Source organism: Salmo trutta, chromosome 8 (genome assembly GCF_901001165.1).
Source record: "Salmo trutta chromosome 8, fSalTru1.1, whole genome shotgun sequence".
Taxonomy (NCBI): domain Eukaryota; kingdom Metazoa; phylum Chordata; class Actinopteri; order Salmoniformes; family Salmonidae; genus Salmo; species Salmo trutta.
In genome coordinates this window covers 50,837,225-50,858,396 of record NC_042964.1, presented here as the reverse complement: position 1 = coordinate 50,858,396, position 21,172 = coordinate 50,837,225, and the positions used below count along the sequence as shown (strand labels likewise).

Genomic DNA, 21,172 nt, shown 5'->3' with positions numbered 1-21,172 from the left:
TATGAGATGTGTTATATCTGCACTGCCATGAATATACGAATTGAACGTTTGAATTACATGCAGCGTCTAGGTCTAGCTTCCCAGTTATGCTACATACATCAGAGTGATTTGTATCTAGTGGGCGAGCGAGTTTGTAGACAGTTTGTCCATTATCGAACTATGTCTCCGCCTTTGGAACTAGTTCAAACTGGTCTGGTTTCCCATTGATCATATTGTCTGTTTTTATTCCCGCTGTTCACCGGCAGTTGGTTTTATGTTGCTACTACTGAGTGAAAGCAGGAAAAATAAATGTACCCAATTGTCATACTTGAGTATAAGTAAAGATACCCCAATAGAAAATGACTCAAGTAAAGTGAAAGTCACCCACAAAAATACAACTTGAGTAAAAGTATTTGGTTTTTAAAAAATACATGTAATTTGCTAAAATATACTTAAGTATCAAAAGTACAACAACAAATCATTTCAAATTACTTATATTAAGCAAACCAGATAGCGCCATTTTTTGTATTTACGGAAAGCCAGGTGCACACTCCCAAAGCTCAGACATATTTTACAAATGAAGCATGTGTGTTTAGGGAGTCCGCAGGGATGACCAGGGATGTTCTCTTGATAAGCACGTGAATTTGACAATTTTCCTGTCCTGTTAAGCGTTCAAAATGTAACGAGTACTTTTGGGTGTCAAGGAATATGTCCGGAGTAAAAAGTACAATATTTTCTTATGGAATGTAGTAAAGTAAAAGTAGCCAAAAATATAAATAGTAAAGTACAGACCCCCAAAAACTACTTAAGTAGTACTTGAAGGTTTTTTGAATATATTCTACAGTGGTAGATTAAAACACTAGAATAATGAACCAGATATTTCACCGGATGTATAAAATGTAATGTGAAGCGTTTGGCGTTTCCACTCACTACCAAATATGGTGATGTGAGGAAGCCCAGTGCCCTGCAGTGGGAGAAGATGGATTTTTGCCGAAATTCTGCACATTTACTAATCGATGAAGCTAGTGATGGGGAAACGAAGCTTCCTGAAACATTGAGCATTTCCATACAATTGTGCCGAAAATAGGTTAATTACACGAGGCTTTGATCAACAGTGTACATTAGTGGCACCCGCTGGTCAAAATAAGCCTTTTCCTATTCTACCGAAACGAATACCAAACCAATCAGGTGTTATTCGACAAAACACATCTTTGGAGGTCATTGATAACGTGTTTCCGATAAAGCGATACAATATCGGCACACTGCTTAACGATTTCGATGCATGACTCCGAGCTCCCGGTATCAGACGTATCATCTTATCACCATACATTTTTATGTTTCCAAAACTATAATCAGTAAAATAGTAGACTTTAAAACCCTTTGCCACCGTTTCTAAAAATGGTGTCGTTTAGGAGTGCAATGTGGAATTGAGTTTTTGCACACGCGCACTGCACAGAGTTGTCGTTCCAGCTAGAAGTAGTAAATACTTTACCGTAAGTACTGCTGTTTGGTTGACTAGCGCAATGGAATTGTTGTCTATGATGAGTACATTTACATTATTTTGTGCAATATTGAAACCTGGAGTTCTATGATTGAGAAGATAGACATTGGACATGTTTCTACCATTTTGCACCTCGGGTATCGTCGTGTTGATAATATTGATAGCCATCATAGTTTTTTACGCATTGACCTCAATCATTACGGTACAATTCTATGTTGACGTTCTTTCTGATTTCGTAGCCACAATGAAATATCATAATACGCCACTTTTTCTGTGCATGAATGTAATATTTGTAGGATTCATAGGCCGTCCTTCACACAGTGTAGTCAGTAGTTTATATTGTAACCAAAATATCTAGCTAGCTACAGTGAGTTAGAACACAATAAGTAGCTAGCTAGATTCATCAGCCGACTGCTACACATAGCTACCGCTAACGCTACTAATTAGTTAGCTAGCTAAGTTACAGTGATACCGCCACGTCTTCTTATCCTCCCACTCGGCTACTGAGTGACCCTTTACAATGGCTGCTGCTAAAAAACGTACGCGATCGGGCATCGAAGATGTGAGAGACAGAAAAGCAAAGGTTATCAAAGACAGCGGTGAGAAGAGACACATCGCAGCCCTGATCCTCGCGAGGGGAGGCAGTAAGGGGATCCCCCTGAAGAATATCAAAATGTTAGCCGGTGTCCCCCTCATTGGATGGGTTCTGAGAGCTGCAGTGGACTCCAAACAGTTTGACAGGTATTTCAGTTCAATCTAATAGTCAAATGTATTTTAATCGAACTACTGTATACGGAGTTGCTTTGATAGAAGCTTGGTAGGCTAGCTACATACAACCCACATAAAAAAATACTAGTATACTATGATATTAATACCATAGTATTCACTGTGGTGTTTTTGCAGACTTTACTGTATTATTTAGTGTAGTGTATTATTTACAGTTAACTATAGTATACATATTGTAGTAAAATAACTAGTATATACTATAGTAATTCATGTAGTGTTTTTGCGGTCTGTAGTATTTGTGGCTTTCCTTATTAGAGAAATACAAAAATAGTTAATTTTCCATAACCTGTAGGTAGATAGGACTGGGGTGTAAACGGATAGGTCAGCACTTCTGCCCTTTTCTAACTGTAGGGAACACAGTACATGGGCTATACTTGGCATGTAGGTTTCTCACTTATGGGTGACACAAATTGGGATATGGAAGAGGTGAATGAATGGGCAGGGTAAATGCAAATTGCTGTAGTGTTTACTATAGTTAAAAAGGGTAGTGTTTTGCGGACATTACCGTCGCATTTACTAGTGTTTTTTTTCTTCCAGGTACTACTGTAGTATTTACTACAGTATTAAACAGTATACTACAGCATTCTCTACTAAGTACTACACATGATCAAGGGATACTACAGTGTTTAGTATAGTATACTACAGTTTATTACAGAATTCTATAGTAAGTACTGTAGTATTGTATAGTAAACTCTAATATTTTTAATTATGGAAAGCATGTTGACATTCTTGTTTTGGGTGCATGGATAATATTGTTATTTGAAAGTTAGTGTACTGTCTGAATGAACCCCCAGTTTTGGGCTTGGCCACACAAGACTGGATTGCACTGATGTAGCCTACTTGTTACAAAGCCTGAGGAATCAACTTCTTCCGTTCTTTCTCCCAGTGTGTGGGTATCAACTGACCATGATGACATTGAGAAGGTAGCGAAGGCATGGGGAGCTCAGGTTCACCGCAGGAGCCCAGAAGTGTCCAAAGACTCCTCCAGCTCTCTCGACACCATCCAGGAATTCGTCCGATTAAACCCAGGTAGGGGGTGAATCTCAATTGTATTTTTTTTATTTCCCGTGTCCTCTCTCCTTGCCTCCTTCTCAAAATACATTAGAGGAGGAGATCTGAGTGGAGGAAGCTCAGATCTTCTGCTCCAATGTGATGTTAGAAGGAGACAAGGAGGGAGGCGTGAGGAAGATTCTCTGTGGTTAGTTATAATTTATTGTGACAGAACCCTATCTTTGTAATGACTGTTTGGCAGCGCTTTGTTATAGATGTCAGCCGTTAATGTATATGTACAGAACCTGTTTAGCCACTAGCTTGACTAAGGCTCTGGGACAGTATGTATCAAGCATCTCAGAGTAGGAATACTGATCTGGGATCAGGCCTCCCCTGTCCATGTAGTCTTATTCATTGTGATCTATGAGGCAACATTTGGGATTATCCCAATAAAGTGGGACCACTCCATAGCTTCAATTGACAACAGTGGCAGCATATACAAGACTATTCAAATCTCCTACTGTTTCTCATACTCTTCTGGTATCTCATAGTCTGCTGTGTGTTGTCCTCCAGAGGTGGATGTGATCTGTCACATCCAGGCCACGTCTCCCTGCCTGCACCCCTTCCACCTGAAGGAGGCCCTGGAGATGATCACCAAGCAGGGCTTCACGTCCGTCTTCTCCGTGGTCCGACGACACCACTTCCGCTGGCAGGAGGTGAAGAAAGGAGGTACGGGATAGCCATGTCTTATGTTTAGGACCTTACACTTAGGCACGGTTTCCCGGATACAGATTAACCCTAATGCTGGATTAAAAAGCAAGATCAATGGAGAATCTCCATAGAAAATGATTTGGAGTTCAGGATTAGGCTTAATCTCTGTGGGGGAAAAACACCCCTAGGCTACTTTATAATTCCATCCCTTTAGAGTTGCGTGTATTAGGTAGTTGTTGTGGAATTGTTAGATTACTTGTTAGATATTACTGCACTGTCGGAACTAGAAACACAATAATTTCGCTACACTCGCATTAACATCTGCTCACCGTGTGTATGTGACCAATAAAATTTGATTTGAAGTAGGGTCAGGAGTTTTTCCTGACCACGTGACTGTATCACAATAGAGAGGTGGGGGTGTGATTAAACAAGTGAGTTTTTCTCCTGACCAGGTTATAACTAGAAACCAGTCTATTTCCTTTCAACTCATAAGGATTATGTGTTCTCTCTCCTCTCCAGGTAGAGTAGCCACCCAGCCTCTCAACCTGGATCCATCCAACAGGCCCCGGAGACAGGACTGGGATGGAGAGCTGTGTGAGAACGGGTCATTCTATTTCTCCACCAGAGCCCTTATAGAGGAAGGTGTTCTGCAGGTAACTGTCACCATGCCCATAAAGGGAACCATATTCACAAAGCGTCTCAGGAAGGACTGCTGGTCTAGGATCAGTTTTCCCTTTTCGATTGAAAGAATAGTGAGGAGACCATCAGAACTTCACTTCAACTTCTTAAGTACCATGATGTACGCAGGACAATACACACAGGGATGATAATGAGAGAATTATAAACCTGTTGATTTAATATAATAACATATGTTGTTTAGCAGATATGCCATTTTTATCCAAAGCGACTTAGTCATGCATGCATACATTATACGTATGGGTGGTCTCAGGAGTAGAGCCCACTACCCTGCCGTACAGCGCCATGCTCTACCAACTGAGCTACAGAGGACCACAGGAGTAGAGCCCACTACCCTGCCATACAGCGCCATGCTCTACCAACTGAGCTACAGAGGACCACAGGAGTAGAGCCCACTACCCTGCCGTACAGCGCCATGCTCTACCAACTGAGCTACAGAGGACCACAGGAGTAGAACCCACTACCCTGCCGTACAGCGCCGTGCTCTACCAACTGAGCTACAGAGGACCACAGGAGTAGAACCCACTACCCTGCCGTACAGCGCCATGCTCTACCAACTGAGCTACAGAGGACCACAGGAGTAGAGCCCACTACCCTGCCGTACAGCGCCATGCTCTACCAACTGAGCTACAGAGGACCACAGGAGTAGAACCCACTACCCTGCCGTACAGCGCCGTGCTCTACCAACTGAGCTACAGAGGACCACAGGAGTAGAACCCACTACCCTGCCGTACAGCGCCGTGCTCTACCAACTGAGCTACAGAGGACCACAGGAGTAGAACCCACTACCCTGCCGTACAGCGCCGTGCTCTACCAACTGAGCTACAGAGGACCACAGGAGTAGAGCCCACTACCCTGCCGTACAGCGCCATGCTCTACCAACTGAGCTACAGAGGACCACAGGAGTAGAGCCCACTACCCTGCCGTACAGCGCCATGCTCTACCAACTGAGCTACAGAGGACCACAGGAGTAGAACCCACTACCCTGCCGTACAGCGCCGTACTCTACCAACTGAGCTACAGAGGACCACAGGAGTAGAACCCACTACCCTGCCGTACAGCGCCATGCTCTACCAACTGAGCTACAGAGGAACACAGGAGTAGAACCCACTACCCTGCCGTACAGCGCCATGCTCTACCAACTGAGCTACAGAGGACCACAGGAGTAGAGCCCACTACCCTGCCGTACAGCGCCGTGCTCTACCAACTGAGCTACAGAGGACCACAGGAGTAGAACCCACTACCCTGCCGTACAGCGCCGTGCTCTACCAACTGAGCTACAGAGGACCACAGGAGTAGAACCCACTACCCTGCCGTACAGCGCCGTGCTCTACCAACTGAGCTACAGAGGACCACAGGAGTAGAACCCACTACCCTGCCGTACAGCGCCGTGCTCTACCAACTGAGCTACAGAGGACCACAGGAGTAGAACCCACTACCCTGCCGTACAGCGCCATGCTCTACCAACTGAGCTACAGAGGACCACAGGAGTAGAGCCCACTACCCTGCCGTACAGCGCCATGCTCTACCAACTGAGCTACAGAGGACCACAGGAGTAGAACCCACTACCCTGCCGTACAGCGCCATGCTCTACCAACTGAGCTACAGAGGACCACAGGAGCCTTCCTCCTTTAATTGTCTCACAAGACTGCCACTTGATTGGTTAATATACACTGTGGGTAGGCTGCATGCAAAATATACGTGACGTTTGTACATACAGGAGAAGATGAATCATATCTAGAAAATTATAGAATTGTATTATTATAGAAACGGGTCTGATAGTAGGCAGGGTAAACCATGGGGTTTGTGGAATAAGACCCAAACTAGTTTGCAGCTCTGGAAGTATATGTGAAGGGATACATTGTCTGTAAGCGAATTGCATTTCAGTCATTGGTCGTCACGTTTATATTGCAGTCTGCCCATTTCAGCCAGTTAGCTGTTCTGTCTCGGTGAACTTGTTGCTTTTGCCACTGTGTTTTCAGTATTCTGCTGTTATTAAAGTTTAAACAAGGATCGGTTATTAAGGCCTCATCAGCCTGGTTATTAGTTGGTCACAGGTCACAGTCAATAGTTACTCCATTTATTTTTGCATGTTCAGCATAGGAGAGCCTGTAGTGTGTGTGTGTGCGTGCGTGCGTGCGTGCGTGCGTGCGTGCGTGTGTGTGTGTGTGCGTGCGTGTGTGTGTGTGTGTGCGCGTGTGTCTAGTCCATCCAAACTTAATCCTCTTGGATATGTGTGTGAAAGAGAAATTCCTCTTCATTAGTTTATTAGTAACATTTCCCAACAATATCACTCTGTATGCAGTAGTGACTGATATGAACAAATATCCACTTCTAACACGATCACAATGACTAAGATGATATGGACAGGGAGGACCTGATCCTAGATACAGGCCCAGATGTTTACTCTGCTGCTGGTGGTGACAAAGCTTATTCCCCTCAGGGGATCAATAACGTTTATTCATTCAGTGGATCTGAGCCTGACTAGAAACAACATACACACTGAGAGATGGACTGATCTGTGATACTACTAGATATTCTATTGTCAACTGGTGTTGTTTTAAATGCTAATAGAAATGCCCTTTGTGTTGTTGTCTTTCTCAGGGGGGGAAGTGGGCTTATTATGAGATGCTGCCAGAGTACAGTGTGGATATTGATGTGGATATCGACTGGCCCGTGGCAGAACAGAGAGTACTGAGGTAGTCTGAAATCAATGACCTAGAATTTCAAGTTCACACTCGGTTCAAGTCATTCACTCTGAACCACCTCTCTCTCTCTCTCTCTCTCTCTCTCTCTCTCTCTCTCTCGTAAAGTGTTTATTTGAATGCACTTTAAATATAATTAGATTTTGTGGTAAACCAACACAATGAACAATGCTGTAACACAGAGGAGTGGTTGTCCAAATGTATTTCCCTGTGTGTGTTGTTCATCTCCAGGTTTGGTTACTTTGGTCTGGACAAGCCTGAGGTGTATTTCCCTGTGTGTGTTGTTTCTCTCCAGGTTTGGTTACTTTGGTCTGGACAAGCCTGAGGTGTATTTCCATGTGTGTGTTGTTTCTCTCCAGGTTTGGTTACTTTGGTCTGGACAAGCCTGAGGTGTATTTCCCTGTGTGTGTTGTTTCTCTCCAGGTTTGGTTACTTTGGTCTGGACAAGCCTGAGGTGTATTTCCCTGTGTGTGTTGTTCCTCTCCAGGTTTGGTTACTTTGGTCTGGACAAGCCTGAGGTGTATTTCCCTGTGTGTGTTGTTTCTCTCCAGGTTTGGTTACTTTGGTCTGGACAAGCCTGAGGTGTATTTCCCTGTGTGTGTTGTTCATCTCCAGGTTTGGTTACTTTGGTCTGGACAAGCCTGAGGTGTATTTCCCTGTGTGTGTTGTTCCTCTCCAGGTTTGGTTACTTTGGTCTGGACAAGCCTGAGGTGTATTTCCCTGTGTGTGTTGTTTCTCTCCAGGTTTGGTTACTTTGGTCTGGACAAGCCTGAGGTGGTGCGTCTGCTGCTGTGTAAAGTCTCAGGCTGTCTGACTGACGGCCGCGTCCTCATCTCTGTCTCTGGAGAGGAGATGGTCTCAGTCAACACCAGAGATACCATGGGTATCCGCATGATGCAGAGAGAGGGGGTGGAGGTACAGATACTGTACATACAGAATGTATAGTACACACACTGCAGAGAGAGGGTGTAGAGACACAAAGATAATGTGATGAATACTGGTGATTCATTATTTTAAAAGATCACATATGATCACACAACATTTGAATGGTTTATTTCAGAAATTCGACATTACAAAATATCAATGGCAACCGATGCTGAATTGTTTGACACATTTCCCATAAATGCACAATGAAAAAAGCAACTTTAAAATGCATATATTTTGGAAAACCGTCAGTTCTAAGGATAAGACAGAGGTGGTAGTCCCTAGCTCACTGGTTGAGCAGCCTAGTCATGTATGATTCTGGTTGAGCAGCCTAGTCATGTATGATTCTGGTTGAGCAGCCTAGTCATGTATGATACTGGTTGAACAGCCTAGTCATGTATGATACTTCATTGAGCAGCCTAGTCATGTATGATTCTGGTTGAGCAGCCTAGTCATGTATGATTCTGGTTGAGCAGCCTAGTCATATATAATTCTGGTTGAGCAGCCTAGTCATGTATAATTCTGGTTGAGCAGCCTAGTCATATATAATTCTGGTTGAGCAGCCTAGTCATGTATAATTCTGGTTGAGCAGCCTAGTCATGTATAATTCTGGTTGAGCAGCCTAGTCATGTATAATTCTGGTTGAGCAGCCTAGTCATGTATAATTCTGGTTGAGCAGCCTAGTCATGTATAATTCTGGTTGAGCAGCCTAGTCATGTATAATTCTGGTTGAGCAGCCTAGTCATGTATAATTCTGGTTGAGCAGCCTAGTCATGTATGATACCGGTTGAGCAGCCTAGTCATGTATGATACCGGTTGAGCAGCCTAGTCATGTATGATACCGGTTGAGCAGCCTAGTCATGTATGATACCGGTTGAGCAGCCTAGTCATGTATGATACTGGTCGGGCAGCCTAGTGATGCACGATACTGGTCGGGCAGCCTAGTGATGCACAGTGCATTCAGAAAGTATTTTTCCACACTTTGTTACGTTACAGACTTATTCTAAAATTGATTAAATCGTTTTCCCCCCTCAATCTACACACAATACCCCATAATGACAAAGCAAAAACAGGTTTTTAGAATTTTTTGCAAATGTATAAAAATTAAGAACAGATATTACATTTGCATAAGTATTTAGACCCTGTACTCAGTACTTTGTTGAAGCACCTTTGGCTGCGATTACAGCCTCAAGTCTTCTTGGGTATGACGCTAAAGCTTTCCATTCTTCTCTGCAGATCCTCTCAAGCTCTGTCAGTTTAGATGGGGAGCGTTGCTGCACAGCGATTTTCAGGTTTCTCCAGCGATGTTAGATCGGGTTCAAGTCTGGGCTGTGGCTGGGCCACTCAAGGACATTCAAAGACTTGTCCTGAAGCTACTCCTGCATTGTCTTGGCTGTGTGCTTAGGGCTGTTGTCCTGTTGGAAAGTGAACCTTTGCCCCAGTCTGAGTTCCTGAGCGCTCCGGAGCAGGTTTTCATCAAGGATCTCTGTACGTTTCTCCGTTCATCTTTCTCTCGATCCTGACTAGTCTTCCTGTCGCTGAGAAACATCCCCCATGGCATGATACTGCTACCACCATGCTTCACCGTAGGGATGGTGCCAGGTTTCCTTCAGATGTGACGCTTGGCATTCAGGCCAAAGAGTTCAATCTTGGTTTTATCAGACCAGAGAATCTTGTTTCTCATGGTCTGAGAGACCTTTAGGTGCTTTTTGGCACACTCCCAAGTGGGCTATCATGTGCCTTTTACTGAAGAGTGGCTTCCGTCTGGCCACTCTAAAGGCCTGATTGGTGGAGTGCTGCAGAGATGGGAGAACCTTCCAGAAGGACGACCATCTCCACAGTGGAAATCTGGATCATTGTCAGTGTGACCATCGGGTTCCTGGTCACCTCAAGTTGTAGAAACATCTTAAAGAGCTCAATTTTGAGTCTCATAGTAAACAGTCTGAATACTTACATAAATAAGGTATCTGTTTATTTGTAATAAACTTGCAAACATGTCAAAAACCTTTTCGCTTTGTCATTATGGGGTATTGTGTGTAGATTGAGGGAAAATGTTTTATTGAATCAATTTTAAAATAAGGCTGTAACATAACAAAATGTGGGGAAGGGTCTGAATGCCTGTAAATCCACTCCACCCACTGCTGTTTTAATAACCAAAAGAAAGAAAAAAATCTTAACTCAAGGTGTCTTGTCATAGCTGACACACCGTTCTTTCTGGGCAGTGACAGTTAACCTCTCATAACATGTTCAACTTGAAGCAGCATTAAGCTACTATAAAATAAACAATAAACAATCCTATCATTTTACATTTTAGTCATTTAACTGCCAGTCTTAGCCAGAGCGACTTACATGAGCAATTAGGGTTAAGTGCCTTGGTCAAGGGCACATTGACACATTTTTCACCTAGTAGTCTCAGGGAAATCGAAACAGCAATCTTTTGGTTACTGGCCCGACGCTGTAACCCGCTAGGCTACCCGGTGTCCCTTGTCTGGCTTTGTGGCAGTATTAAAGATACATGACGTTAGGTAAAACCTTGTCTGGCTTTGTGGCAGTATTAAATATACATGAAGTTAGGTAAAACCTTGTCTGGCTTTGTGGCAGTATTAAAGATACATGAAGTTAGGTAAAACCAGTTAGGTTTGCTTTGCTAAGCTCTTAACAGAACAGGATGTTTCACACCGTCTGCTCCTAGATTTAGGCCATAGTTTATCACTGAAACCACCGCCCATTAAACACACACAGGATACTATTTACTCCGTCATGTGACTTTATTAGTTTGAGTTTCATCATACCCTCTAAGAACACATCTCAAATGACATCCTTATACACATTATTGACCTGAACCGTGCTGTGCTGGCTAGGCTGTTTTCTTCTCTCACTGTCCTTTCCAACACGGTTCCAGAAACTATGGTGGATGTGTAACCAGGCCATCCCAGAACAGTTCAGTTTGTCTCAGTGTGAAACATTTATTTTATTGTCTTTCCTCCAGGTGATCCTGATCTCGTCCGGTGAGGACCCTGTGACCAAGGCCCTGGCTGACAAGCTGTCCCAGAGGACAGGCTGCGAGGTCAGGCAGCTGAGCAAGGACATCCAGAGTGAGGTCAAAGCCATGATGGACGACAAGGATCTGGACTGGAAGGAGGTCGCCTATATGGGTAAACTCACTGTTCTTTTAATTTAACAATTTACTACTACTACTACTACTACTACTACTACTACTACTACTACTACTACTAGTTAGTTATATAGCACAGTTTGTAATATAGTGGAATCTCAAGGTTCATAACCTATTTTGAGTAATACTTGTGCATTCATGTCAATCAAAACGTATGAAGATCTTTATTTGGAGCCCTTCTGAGATGGAAAGGTAGAATAGGCTAGATATCTCTCAGGAATGTGACCGTAGCAGCGGTGTTTGATAACCACGTATCAATGAAACTATCAGACAGTAAATGTCAACAGTGAAGTTTGAACCTGCAGGTTGAACCTGATTGTGATTGGCATGGTGACCATACTATACCCTGTTATGGAACAGTACCTCCTCATTCCGTGTTTCACTCCTCCTTATCTCTCTCTCCATCTTCTCAACCCTTCATCTCTCTCCTCTCATCCCTCTGTTCTCTCTTGCCAGGAAGTGATTGTAAGTTCTTCACTCATAAATAACTTGTCTGATTAAATAGCTTCTCTATCAGTAAGGGGAGACAGGGGGAAACTGTCTGATTAAATAGCTCCTCTATTAGTAAGGGGATACAGGGAGAAACTGTCTGATTAAATAGAGTATCTATTAGTAAGGAGAGACAGGGTGAAACTGTCTGATTAAATAGAGTATCTATTAGTAAGGAGAGACAGGGGAAACTGTCTGATTAAATAGAGTATCTATTAGTAAGGAGAGACAGGGTGAAACTGTCTGATTAAATAGAGTATATATTAGTAAGGAGAGACAGGGAGAAACTGTCTGATTAAATAGAGTATCTATTAGTAAGGAGAGACAGGGAGAAACTGTCTGATTAAATAGAGTATCTATTAGTAAGGAGAGACAGGGAGAAGCTGTCTGATTAAATAGAGTATCTATTAGTAAGGAGAGACAGGGGGAAACTGTCTGATTAAATCGAGTATCTATTAGTAAGGAGAGACAGGGAGAAACTATTTTGTATATTTTATTCAGAGTCCAGTTTTGGTTAAGTGATCATTTTTAAAGTGTCTCTCTATTTCCCCTCTGCGTGTATACTAGACTACCACTGCAGAAAACTACTGACATTGTTCTGAGTTAATTTGCATGCCACCGCCAGTTACTGAATATTTATGGGTAAGGTGAGAAAGTAGGTGCCAGCAGTCAAATCCTGGAGAATTTGGGATTCAATTTCAATTGAATAAAATTGTTGATTTCTGTAATTCAAATTCTATGATTTCCCTAAGCCCAAAATCAGAAACTATACAAATAAATATAACAATTACGATTATCTTAAATCATGTCATATTTTTGCATGTTTTTGTTATGTTTTTGCAACATAGTAATTAATCATCCTAAGAATACTTCAAGAACCACCTTATGGACACTTTAATAGAAAAATGTCATCCTTCCATCTCTCCCTCCTACAGGTAATGATGCACCAGATGTTGACTGTCTGAACCTGGCTGGGCTGAGTGCAGTACCCCGGGACGCCCCAGTGGTGGCGATCAACGCTGCTAAATACTCCTGCCACAGTGCTGCAGGCCTGGGGGCTGTGAGGGAGTTTTCTGAACACATCCTGCTGCTCAAGAAGAAGGCCAAGTTTCAGATGGAACAGGACCGCATCCACAGAAATACATTCTAAATGCTAGAATGTGTTCTAAAGTCACAGAGATCCATTCTAAATGCTAGAATGTGTTCTAAAGTCACAGAGATCCATTCTAAATGCTAGAATGTGTTCTAAAGTCACAGAGATCCATTCTAAATGCTAGAATGTGTTCTAAAGTCACAGAGATCCATTCTAAATGCTAGAATGTTCTAAAGTCACAGAGATCCATTCTAAATGCTAGAATGTGTTCTAAAGTCACAGAGATCCATTCTAAATGCTAGAATGTGTTCTAAAGTCACAGAGATCCATTCTAAATGCTAGAATGTTCTAAAGTCACAGAGATCCATTCTAAATGCTAGAATGTGTTCTAAAGTCACAGAGATCCGTTCTAAATGCTAGAATGTGTTCTAAAGTCTCAGAGATCCATTCTAAACTCTAGAATGTGTTCTAAAGTCACAGAGATCCATTCTAAACTCTAGAATATGTTCTAAAGTAGGGATGGGCATTAGAAATAATATCATGACATTTTTTCGGATATCCGGATAGTTTTAAACGTGGACATTTGTTTGCTGCGCAGCCTGCATGACTCGGGAGATACTGTGGGGACAGGGACCAGGGGTGTGCGACAGAGGAGGGAGAGGAAAAAGTAGCCACTGACTCGCGCTAGTTAGACACTTGTAAATGCTATAGGTTATCTGTCATCCAATATGGCAGTGCATGTCTTTACTGCATCAAATCAATGCCAAGATGCTAGCTAAGTCCTCATTTAGTTTACTTAATTCTGTCATTTTAATTAAACTTTTAATTCATTAATTAGAGATCTCCCACTTCACGCTGCTACACAAGAAGCCTCTGACTGTAGTGTCAACAACAGCAAGCTCAGTGAAACCTGTGTAGGCTAATGCCGTATGTATTTTTTAAACTATATTCACATTTGTGACGTTGTTTAATTAAATTAAGAATTCCAAATATCATGAGTGTAGAAATGTCCCATAGATCATGTTATTCAATTAAGATGAAGCCTTGTCATTGTTAAAATAGGCCTGTGATTTATTTGTATTAAAAGTGTTCGAATAACTGCCCATTGCTAGTTTTTACAGGTTGTCAGATCAATGTAGTTTTGGTTTTATCGCTACAGGTTGTGTTGACAAAAATGTGTCTTTACTTTAAATGAAGTAGAATACAGGAGGCCTTTAATTTACTTGAGATTGATTGTTTTTCTCTCCACTTTTTAATGTTCTGTCTGCATTTTGCGGGGAAAGTATTAGGACATTGACTTGGAGTTGCACTGAGATTCTTGTTGGTTTGGGTGTTTACTTTTGTATTATGCCTGCAATTTGTTTGTAAAATTATATATGATCATAAAGGTAAGAAACACTTTCTTATTCCCCTGCTTTAATCTGAACTATTCTAGAAATTACTTTAGCCTTACACCTTCAAGATTGTGGTATGGAGTTATAGCTGATGGGGGGTTCACATACATCTTGCCACCAGATGGCAGTCTAGCGCCTCATCAAACCTCAGTTGGAGGAAAGAACGAGATGACAACATTAACCTCGTACAACCATCAAGAAGTCTCACATGCTTTCCTGTTCAGGCGTTCACTCAGTTGTAGCAAGATCCAACCAAATACTGGTAAAACAACACACGTGATCATACAGTATAAGATATCTTCATTTATAGCATTGTGTGGTGATTTCCATCTATCCATGTTGCAGAGATCAGGACAGCCAGCAAACGTGTGGCGAGCTGGCATTTGTCCCAGAACTATTGATTTGGTTACATACGCTAGTGATAAAATTGACAGGGCTACTCAGTGCTTGGAGAGGAAACATCCAAGTGGATGAGAGGGCATATGAAACATGGCTTCAGTTCATCAGAAGAGTTGACACTGGTAGTGGAGTGGTCCAGGGGTGGAAATCCCGGGGGGGACTGGGGGGACACGACCCCCCCGTAACAGAGGGGTCGTGTCTACTGTCTGAAAGGCACTCAATAAACGTAACTGACGTGAGGTTAATCCAGTCAATCGCGCACAACACACTAGCTGAATATGCAGAGCTAGCGCGCAAATATTAACTATTAAGCTAGCTAGTACCTATTCCATTTATGTGGCCTCGTCAAAGATGGAATCTTTACTATCGTCAATTTCTTCCGAGATCAGCATGCAGATGATGTAAGTTAGTGCTTTAAAGTCCCTGTGATAAGGTTAGCGATAAACTGAAGTCCAAACTGAACAGAACTACACTCTCTTCTACCATTGTCTTAAATATATTTAATGGTCTCGTTGCAAAAGCTAAATTGTCGCAAGGGAACTTTTATTTTTTTTATTTCACCTTTATTTAACCCGGGTAGCAAGGATTATAGCAAACACCACTGAAACGGAATTGGTGCTCGCTAGCTTTGCAAATTCAGCTATTGTTGGAAGCCAGCCAATATGAAACAAACTATTAAAATTACAAAAGGTTGCAGCATATGTTGTGTAAATGGTGCTCATACAGCTGTCAACTCTTGTCATTTTAATCCGTTTCACATTTGCTAGCTACCTTTTAGATCGAAGCCCAAATAGAATGATAAAAGATAAGATGATAGAAGCCCATCTCCTACTGTAAATAACCTACACACTGTGTGTGTGTGTAGCCAGCCAGCCAGGTAGAAAAATGGCAGAAAAATAAAAGACGGACATCAGAGTATTTTTCAGTACACCAAAACGCAAAGTATGAACCCTAGTAGCCTAATATCTCAAAGACTAGTTGATAAAATGTTCATAAGAAAGAAATGAAATTCTAATGGAAATGTTTCACAATGATGTCATTAGGCAGAGCAGAGTTGGGGACAGATATGCAGGGACAGACTGGCAGACACGGAGTCTCAGGTAAGTTTGTTGAGTCTTTGTTTGCCAACATTATGAAAGGTTCTCAATTTTTTTGACTTGTAAAATAGGAACTTAATTGGAAAATGCCATGGATACCCCCCACTCTCAACTTAAACTGGTGACTGAACTAAGATTTGTTAAAGGCAATGGTATTGCTGTTGTGAGTAGTTGTGTAGTTTTGGGTACCGGTAGTTAGGAGTACGGCAACACCTTATTTCTTTGGTTCTTCAATATACATTTACCATATTACAATGTAGGCTATGTGTTACAGCACTACTTTTGGTGTCCCCCTCAGGAATTGCTCTTGAGAAAATTTCATGTAATTGTCCCCTCCAAAGTTGATGTCAGATTTTCGCCCCTGGAGTGGTCATCCCCTCTTAATCAGGGAACAGGAGGGGACTTGGCTGTAAATACAAATAGCAGATACATTCCATTACAGCAGCTCCATCATAGGTGTGGGAAACAAGTTTCTCCATGAAGTTAAATTTGGACATCTCAGAATTCACAATGTGAAACACGGGCTGCGCGTCTCGCCCACATGACTCATCAAAGTAGGCCAAGAAACATTCCTGAATAAAGTCCTGATCATCGACATACCTGACGATAACTAACAACTGCGAGTGACAGTTTGTGGTTTCATCCATTTGCCATGCAAAACAATGTGGAGTATTAATCTATTTTAATGGATGATGCGATGGAAGCGTATCAAATTATTCTGAAATGATAGACATCCCAGAGGAGACAGTAGAAACGTCCATATGGCTCAGCAAGTAAAGCATCGTACAGTGCAATTACCTCTGCTAGCTCAATGAAGCTCACTGGATGTATAAATATGAAGCTTGGCGTTTAAACTCACTACCAAATATGGTAGTGAGAGGAAGCCCACTGGTGGGCAGTGGGAGAAGATGGAACGAGGTGGATTTTGGCCTAAATTCTGAAAAATGTCTCATCGATTAAACATTTTCTCAATACAGTTTTATGCTCCCAAAACTAGAATCTGTTACGAACAGAGTGGACTAAGTTTTGTAGACTTTAGCCTTTGCCAAAGTTTTTTTAAAATCACGTTGTTTAGAAGAAGTGCAAAGTCGAAATGAGTTATTGCACACGCGCATTTCACAGAGTAGGCGGTCCCCTAACGGAAATATGCAGATGTGGCTAGAACGGGCCAATAGGATCTCGCTAGCTCGTGCTTGGCTCTGCCCACCTTCTTGCCTGTTCTGCCCACTATGACTAATCTGTTCCCATTGGAAACGACAGGCTGTGGTCTATCTTAGTTTAGTTATAAACAATATTTTCTGGTACTGTAGGTAGCTAGCTACTTGCTACTAAAGTTAACAAGGCAAATTTCAATAAATGGCACTAACTCAATGGAAAAATAATTTTATAAAACCAAGTAACAATATATAATCTACCTCTGTGTCCTGTAGTTTGAAAAAACACATTTGAATTGAATAATATGCGCTATCACTATTCACAATCTATCCAACAATGTCACCAACACACCAAGCTTCTCAGTGAAACATGCATAGTACTAGGTTCATTCTCTAATATTTTGATTGGATGGACAACAGGTCAGCTCATACTGCAAAAGCTTTGATTGGTTGGAGGACATCCTCTGGAAGTTGTCATAATTACCATGTAGATCTATGGAAGGGGTGAGGAGCACGAGCCTACTAGATTTTGTATTGAAGTCAATGTAGCCAGAGGAGGACGCAAAATAACTGTCTCCTGGCTACACCGGAGACAGTGGGTTCTGTACTAATGTAGTCTAATCTACTAATGTAGACCTTCATTGCAAAACAGTGCATTTTTATCAGGTATTGGGTGACATTTGAATACATTTAAGTACAGTTTTATCTAAAAATGCTACATTTTTTTGTTTGATTTGTATTATTTATCTGAAATTCACTGAGTAGCATGGTCCTCCCCTTCCTCATCTGATAATCATCCACTTCTTATGAACGGGAATATCAACTCAGAGTTTTTAGTTGTGATGGTTGTTTAGCAACAAAACCGATGTGTGTGCAATTATGGGGCAAAACAGACAGGCAAATTTAGATTGTTGACAACATGTAAACTATATTTAGTCTTGAATATTTATTGAAAACATAAATACATTTGCAAAACGAGGACTTGCCTCTCAAATACATTGTTACAGTTGTTGGTTGGTTAGCTAGCTAGCGAATTTGAGCCATATTAGCATTATTTTATTTTATTTGGGTAAAAAAAATGTATTATTGCATTTCCTTTAAAAACAGCTCATATATATTTTTGTACATCATGTTATACACATAAGAACGGCATAAAACACAGCATTTGAATATTACATTTAAATTAGTTAAAAAGTACATAGTTAAAAACAATAGAAACAACCATGAATCAAAGTACTTTTTCTTGTAAAACATCCAATCTGTAAAATCCATTTAAAATGTGTACAAATTATTTAAAAGTAAAACATTTTGATGTAATTAAAACATGTTTAAAAAGTCACTTTGTTAAAAAGCTGTCTTCTTTGTACAGGAACGGGGTGAGTCCTTATCAAACTCGCCTCCTCCTGCTCTTCCGAATCAGTAACCATCCTGTCCTTTGGGGCCCAGAGGAGATCCCTCCCCTAGGGACGTCGCCCGAGGCGTCGCAGCGCTGTCAGGCCGTAGGGGCTAATTAGACCACAAATAGAACAATGAGACAGATATTTCACCGGATGTATAAACATTTGATCCCAATATAGTTTTCTGTTCCCAAAACGAATATATGTTATGAACAGAGTGGACTATGTTTTGTAGATTTTACCCTTTGCCAAAGTTTTACAACATTGAGTTGTTTATAAGGAGTGCATGGGCGAATTGAGTTATTGCACACCTCACAGAGTAGGCGTTCTCTAAAGGAAATATGCAAATGTTTGCTAGAACGCGCCAATAGGCTCTCGCTAGCTCGTGCTTGACTCAGCCCCCCTCCTTACCTGTTCTGCCCACTATGACTCATGTGTTCCCATTGGAAAGGACAGGCTGTGGTCTATCTTGGGTTAGTTATACAAATCTTTGATAACACCCTCCGATAACCACTTCCACCGAAACAGCAATGCTGCCAGCTTCAAAGCGAAGTGGAATCCCATGTGTTATTGTTTTTAGTGTGCGCAATTTCACACAAAAGAATGGAGAAGCGTGCCTAAATAAAATGCCACGTGGATTTGTTTGTCGGATTTCGAGACTTGACACATGTAAAAGATGAAATACCTCCCAAATTAAATGGGAGGTTATTTAGGATTATGTTATAAAACGACAGGGGGAATTTGTTAATTAGAATTTCAGGCTCGTTTTATTATTTCAAATTGGAACATGAATTGACTCATTCAAGTAAGAAGTGTGTCCCAAAATGTATGGGTTTATAGAGCCCCACATTGGGGCGGCAGGTAGCCTAGTGTGGGCCAGTAACCGAAAGGTTGCTAGATTGAATGCCTGAGCTGACAAGGTAAAAATCTGTCGTTCTGCCCCTGAACAAGGCAGTTAACCCACTGTTCCTAGACCATCATTGAAAATAAGAATTTGTTCTTAACTGACTTGCCAAGTTAAATAAAATGCATACACCCATAAAACCTAGCGGTAAAACAGGCACATTTTTCTCATAGAGAATATTTGAAACACTTAAAATAAGGGCTGTGTTTCGTGTAGGCTTACCCTGGCGTGAAGTTTTGATAACCATGCAAATCTCTCTCGGTCAAGGTGACTTTTATCAATATATTTGTCTCTTTTTACTCTCAGATTCAAAAACGCTAATTAGCATCAAAGACTACAAATCCCTGCAGGCCGTCTCCAGCTGACACCTTTGCTAACATATAGTGTGTCAATTTAAAATTTGCACAAGACAGTTCACAGCAGGACCATCACCAGAGTTTCGTAAAATTCGGGGTTGAGGGGTTTGTGGGTCCGAGAAAAAACTAGCCTTTTCTAAAATCCTTTCCTGCAATTCTACATGACTGGAGACATTACAATAATATTTATTTATACCACACAACTGATCGAAATGACAAGCTACTCTGACATTTACAGACTGAGATCAACAAAACGAACGACCCATGTCTTAAATGCAACCAATATCATAGGCCAATGAAAATAGTAGATAGACAGATTTTACACCTACAATATGAGTAGAAAATTATTGTCCACCAACTTTCCAGTGGCACTCACCTATTCAAACAGATTTTTCCCGCAATTGTATTTTGAAATATTGTGAAATACCTTCTAGCTGCTGCATGCTGTTCATTGACAGCCACAACTCAACAATCAGCTGTTTTATATTTGCTGTGCGAGATGCCCAATTGCAGGATTCCTGACTGTAGACTCGGCCTATGCGCTCATAATGTGACAAACAAAACACAATATAAAGCAATAAAGCTTTTCATCCACTGTGGCTAAATTATGCTGGTGTATTATTTGCAATGATTTAATTTATTTATAGAGGAGTAATTATTTAATTTGGCAAAATGTATTTCAATTTATCTGCAGCACTTCCAGCATCCCGTCCTGCAGCGCTGTTTTCTTCCAAGGCCAAATAAATTAAACACTTATTATTATTCATTCAATCGATTGTGGTCAGTAACCCCATATGAGGCTATTGTGAAGTTAGACCTACTGTTAAAATAATATTTAAAATAATAATCTATCAAGTAGCATACAATTACGAGAATAAATTCAGTAAGTCAATGAAGCCAATAGTGGTTTCAGCTATATTGTTATTGAAACGATGTATGCCGTATGAACTTTTAAAACAATAAAAACATATGTCAAATGACTTGAATAGCCTATGGTGAAAGTGTACAAATGTGTATTCGCATCAGTAGCCAAAGTGACTGAAATGCATCAGAAAAGTATTGGAAAGTTCAGGAAAACATCAGGGAAGCTTATCAGGTAGGCTATAGGACTAATGTGTGTGTAGAGAAGATCTGCATTGCTTTAAATTGCGAGACTAATGATCATGAGCACTCACATCAACTTAGCTAACATTTCCAAGCCTAATTATAACCACATATCCAAACGGAGATTCGGTGAAATCTGACATTGATTGATTTATCAAGATGAGTTTCCATGCTTGTCTCAAAGCAGCGAAATGACTGACCCAATCAAAACGGTGCTGGAATTATCAGCTGACCACAGGCTTGACATATATTATAACCAGGGTGTAGTGGTATTCTGTTAGGAGCCCTATTAAGCCATCCTTTCTGAATGAAAGTTTG

General features: G+C 41.3%; 1 protein-coding gene across 2 annotated transcripts; it reads left to right on the top strand.

Moving 5' to 3' along the window:
- Window positions 1–1,454: 1,454 nt before the first annotated feature.
- Window positions 1,455–14,455, top strand: LOC115199177 (N-acylneuraminate cytidylyltransferase). Of its 2 annotated transcripts, XM_029761809.1 has the most exons (9): window positions 1,455–2,221; window positions 3,153–3,295; window positions 3,830–3,985; window positions 4,487–4,620; window positions 7,268–7,362; window positions 8,112–8,283; window positions 11,282–11,447; window positions 12,892–13,135; window positions 13,176–14,455. In XM_029761809.1, exons 1-8 carry the CDS (start codon window positions 2,001–2,003, stop codon window positions 13,104–13,106), a joined length of 1,302 nt encoding a protein of 433 aa, XP_029617669.1. In that variant the 5' UTR covers window positions 1,455–2,000; the 3' UTR covers window positions 13,107–13,135; window positions 13,176–14,455. The 2 variants fall into 2 exon arrangements, with proteins under 2 accessions (XP_029617669.1, XP_029617668.1); XM_029761808.1 differs by having other exon boundaries at window positions 12,892–14,455.
- Window positions 14,456–21,172: the final 6,717 nt, after the last annotated feature.

Bases quoted from the DNA above. Each gene is read 5' to 3' on its own strand.
- LOC115199177 (XM_029761809.1), top strand. From the start codon at position 2,001: ATGGCTGCTGCTAAAAAACGTACGCGATCGGGCATCGAAGATGTGAGA. The intron at 3,296-3,829 runs GTAGGGGGTGAA...GTTGTCCTCCAG, and splicing joins ATTCGTCCGATTAAACCCAG to AGGTGGATGTGATCTGTCAC. The intron at 11,448-12,891 runs GTAAACTCACTG...TCCCTCCTACAG, and splicing joins GAAGGAGGTCGCCTATATGG to GTAATGATGCACCAGATGTT.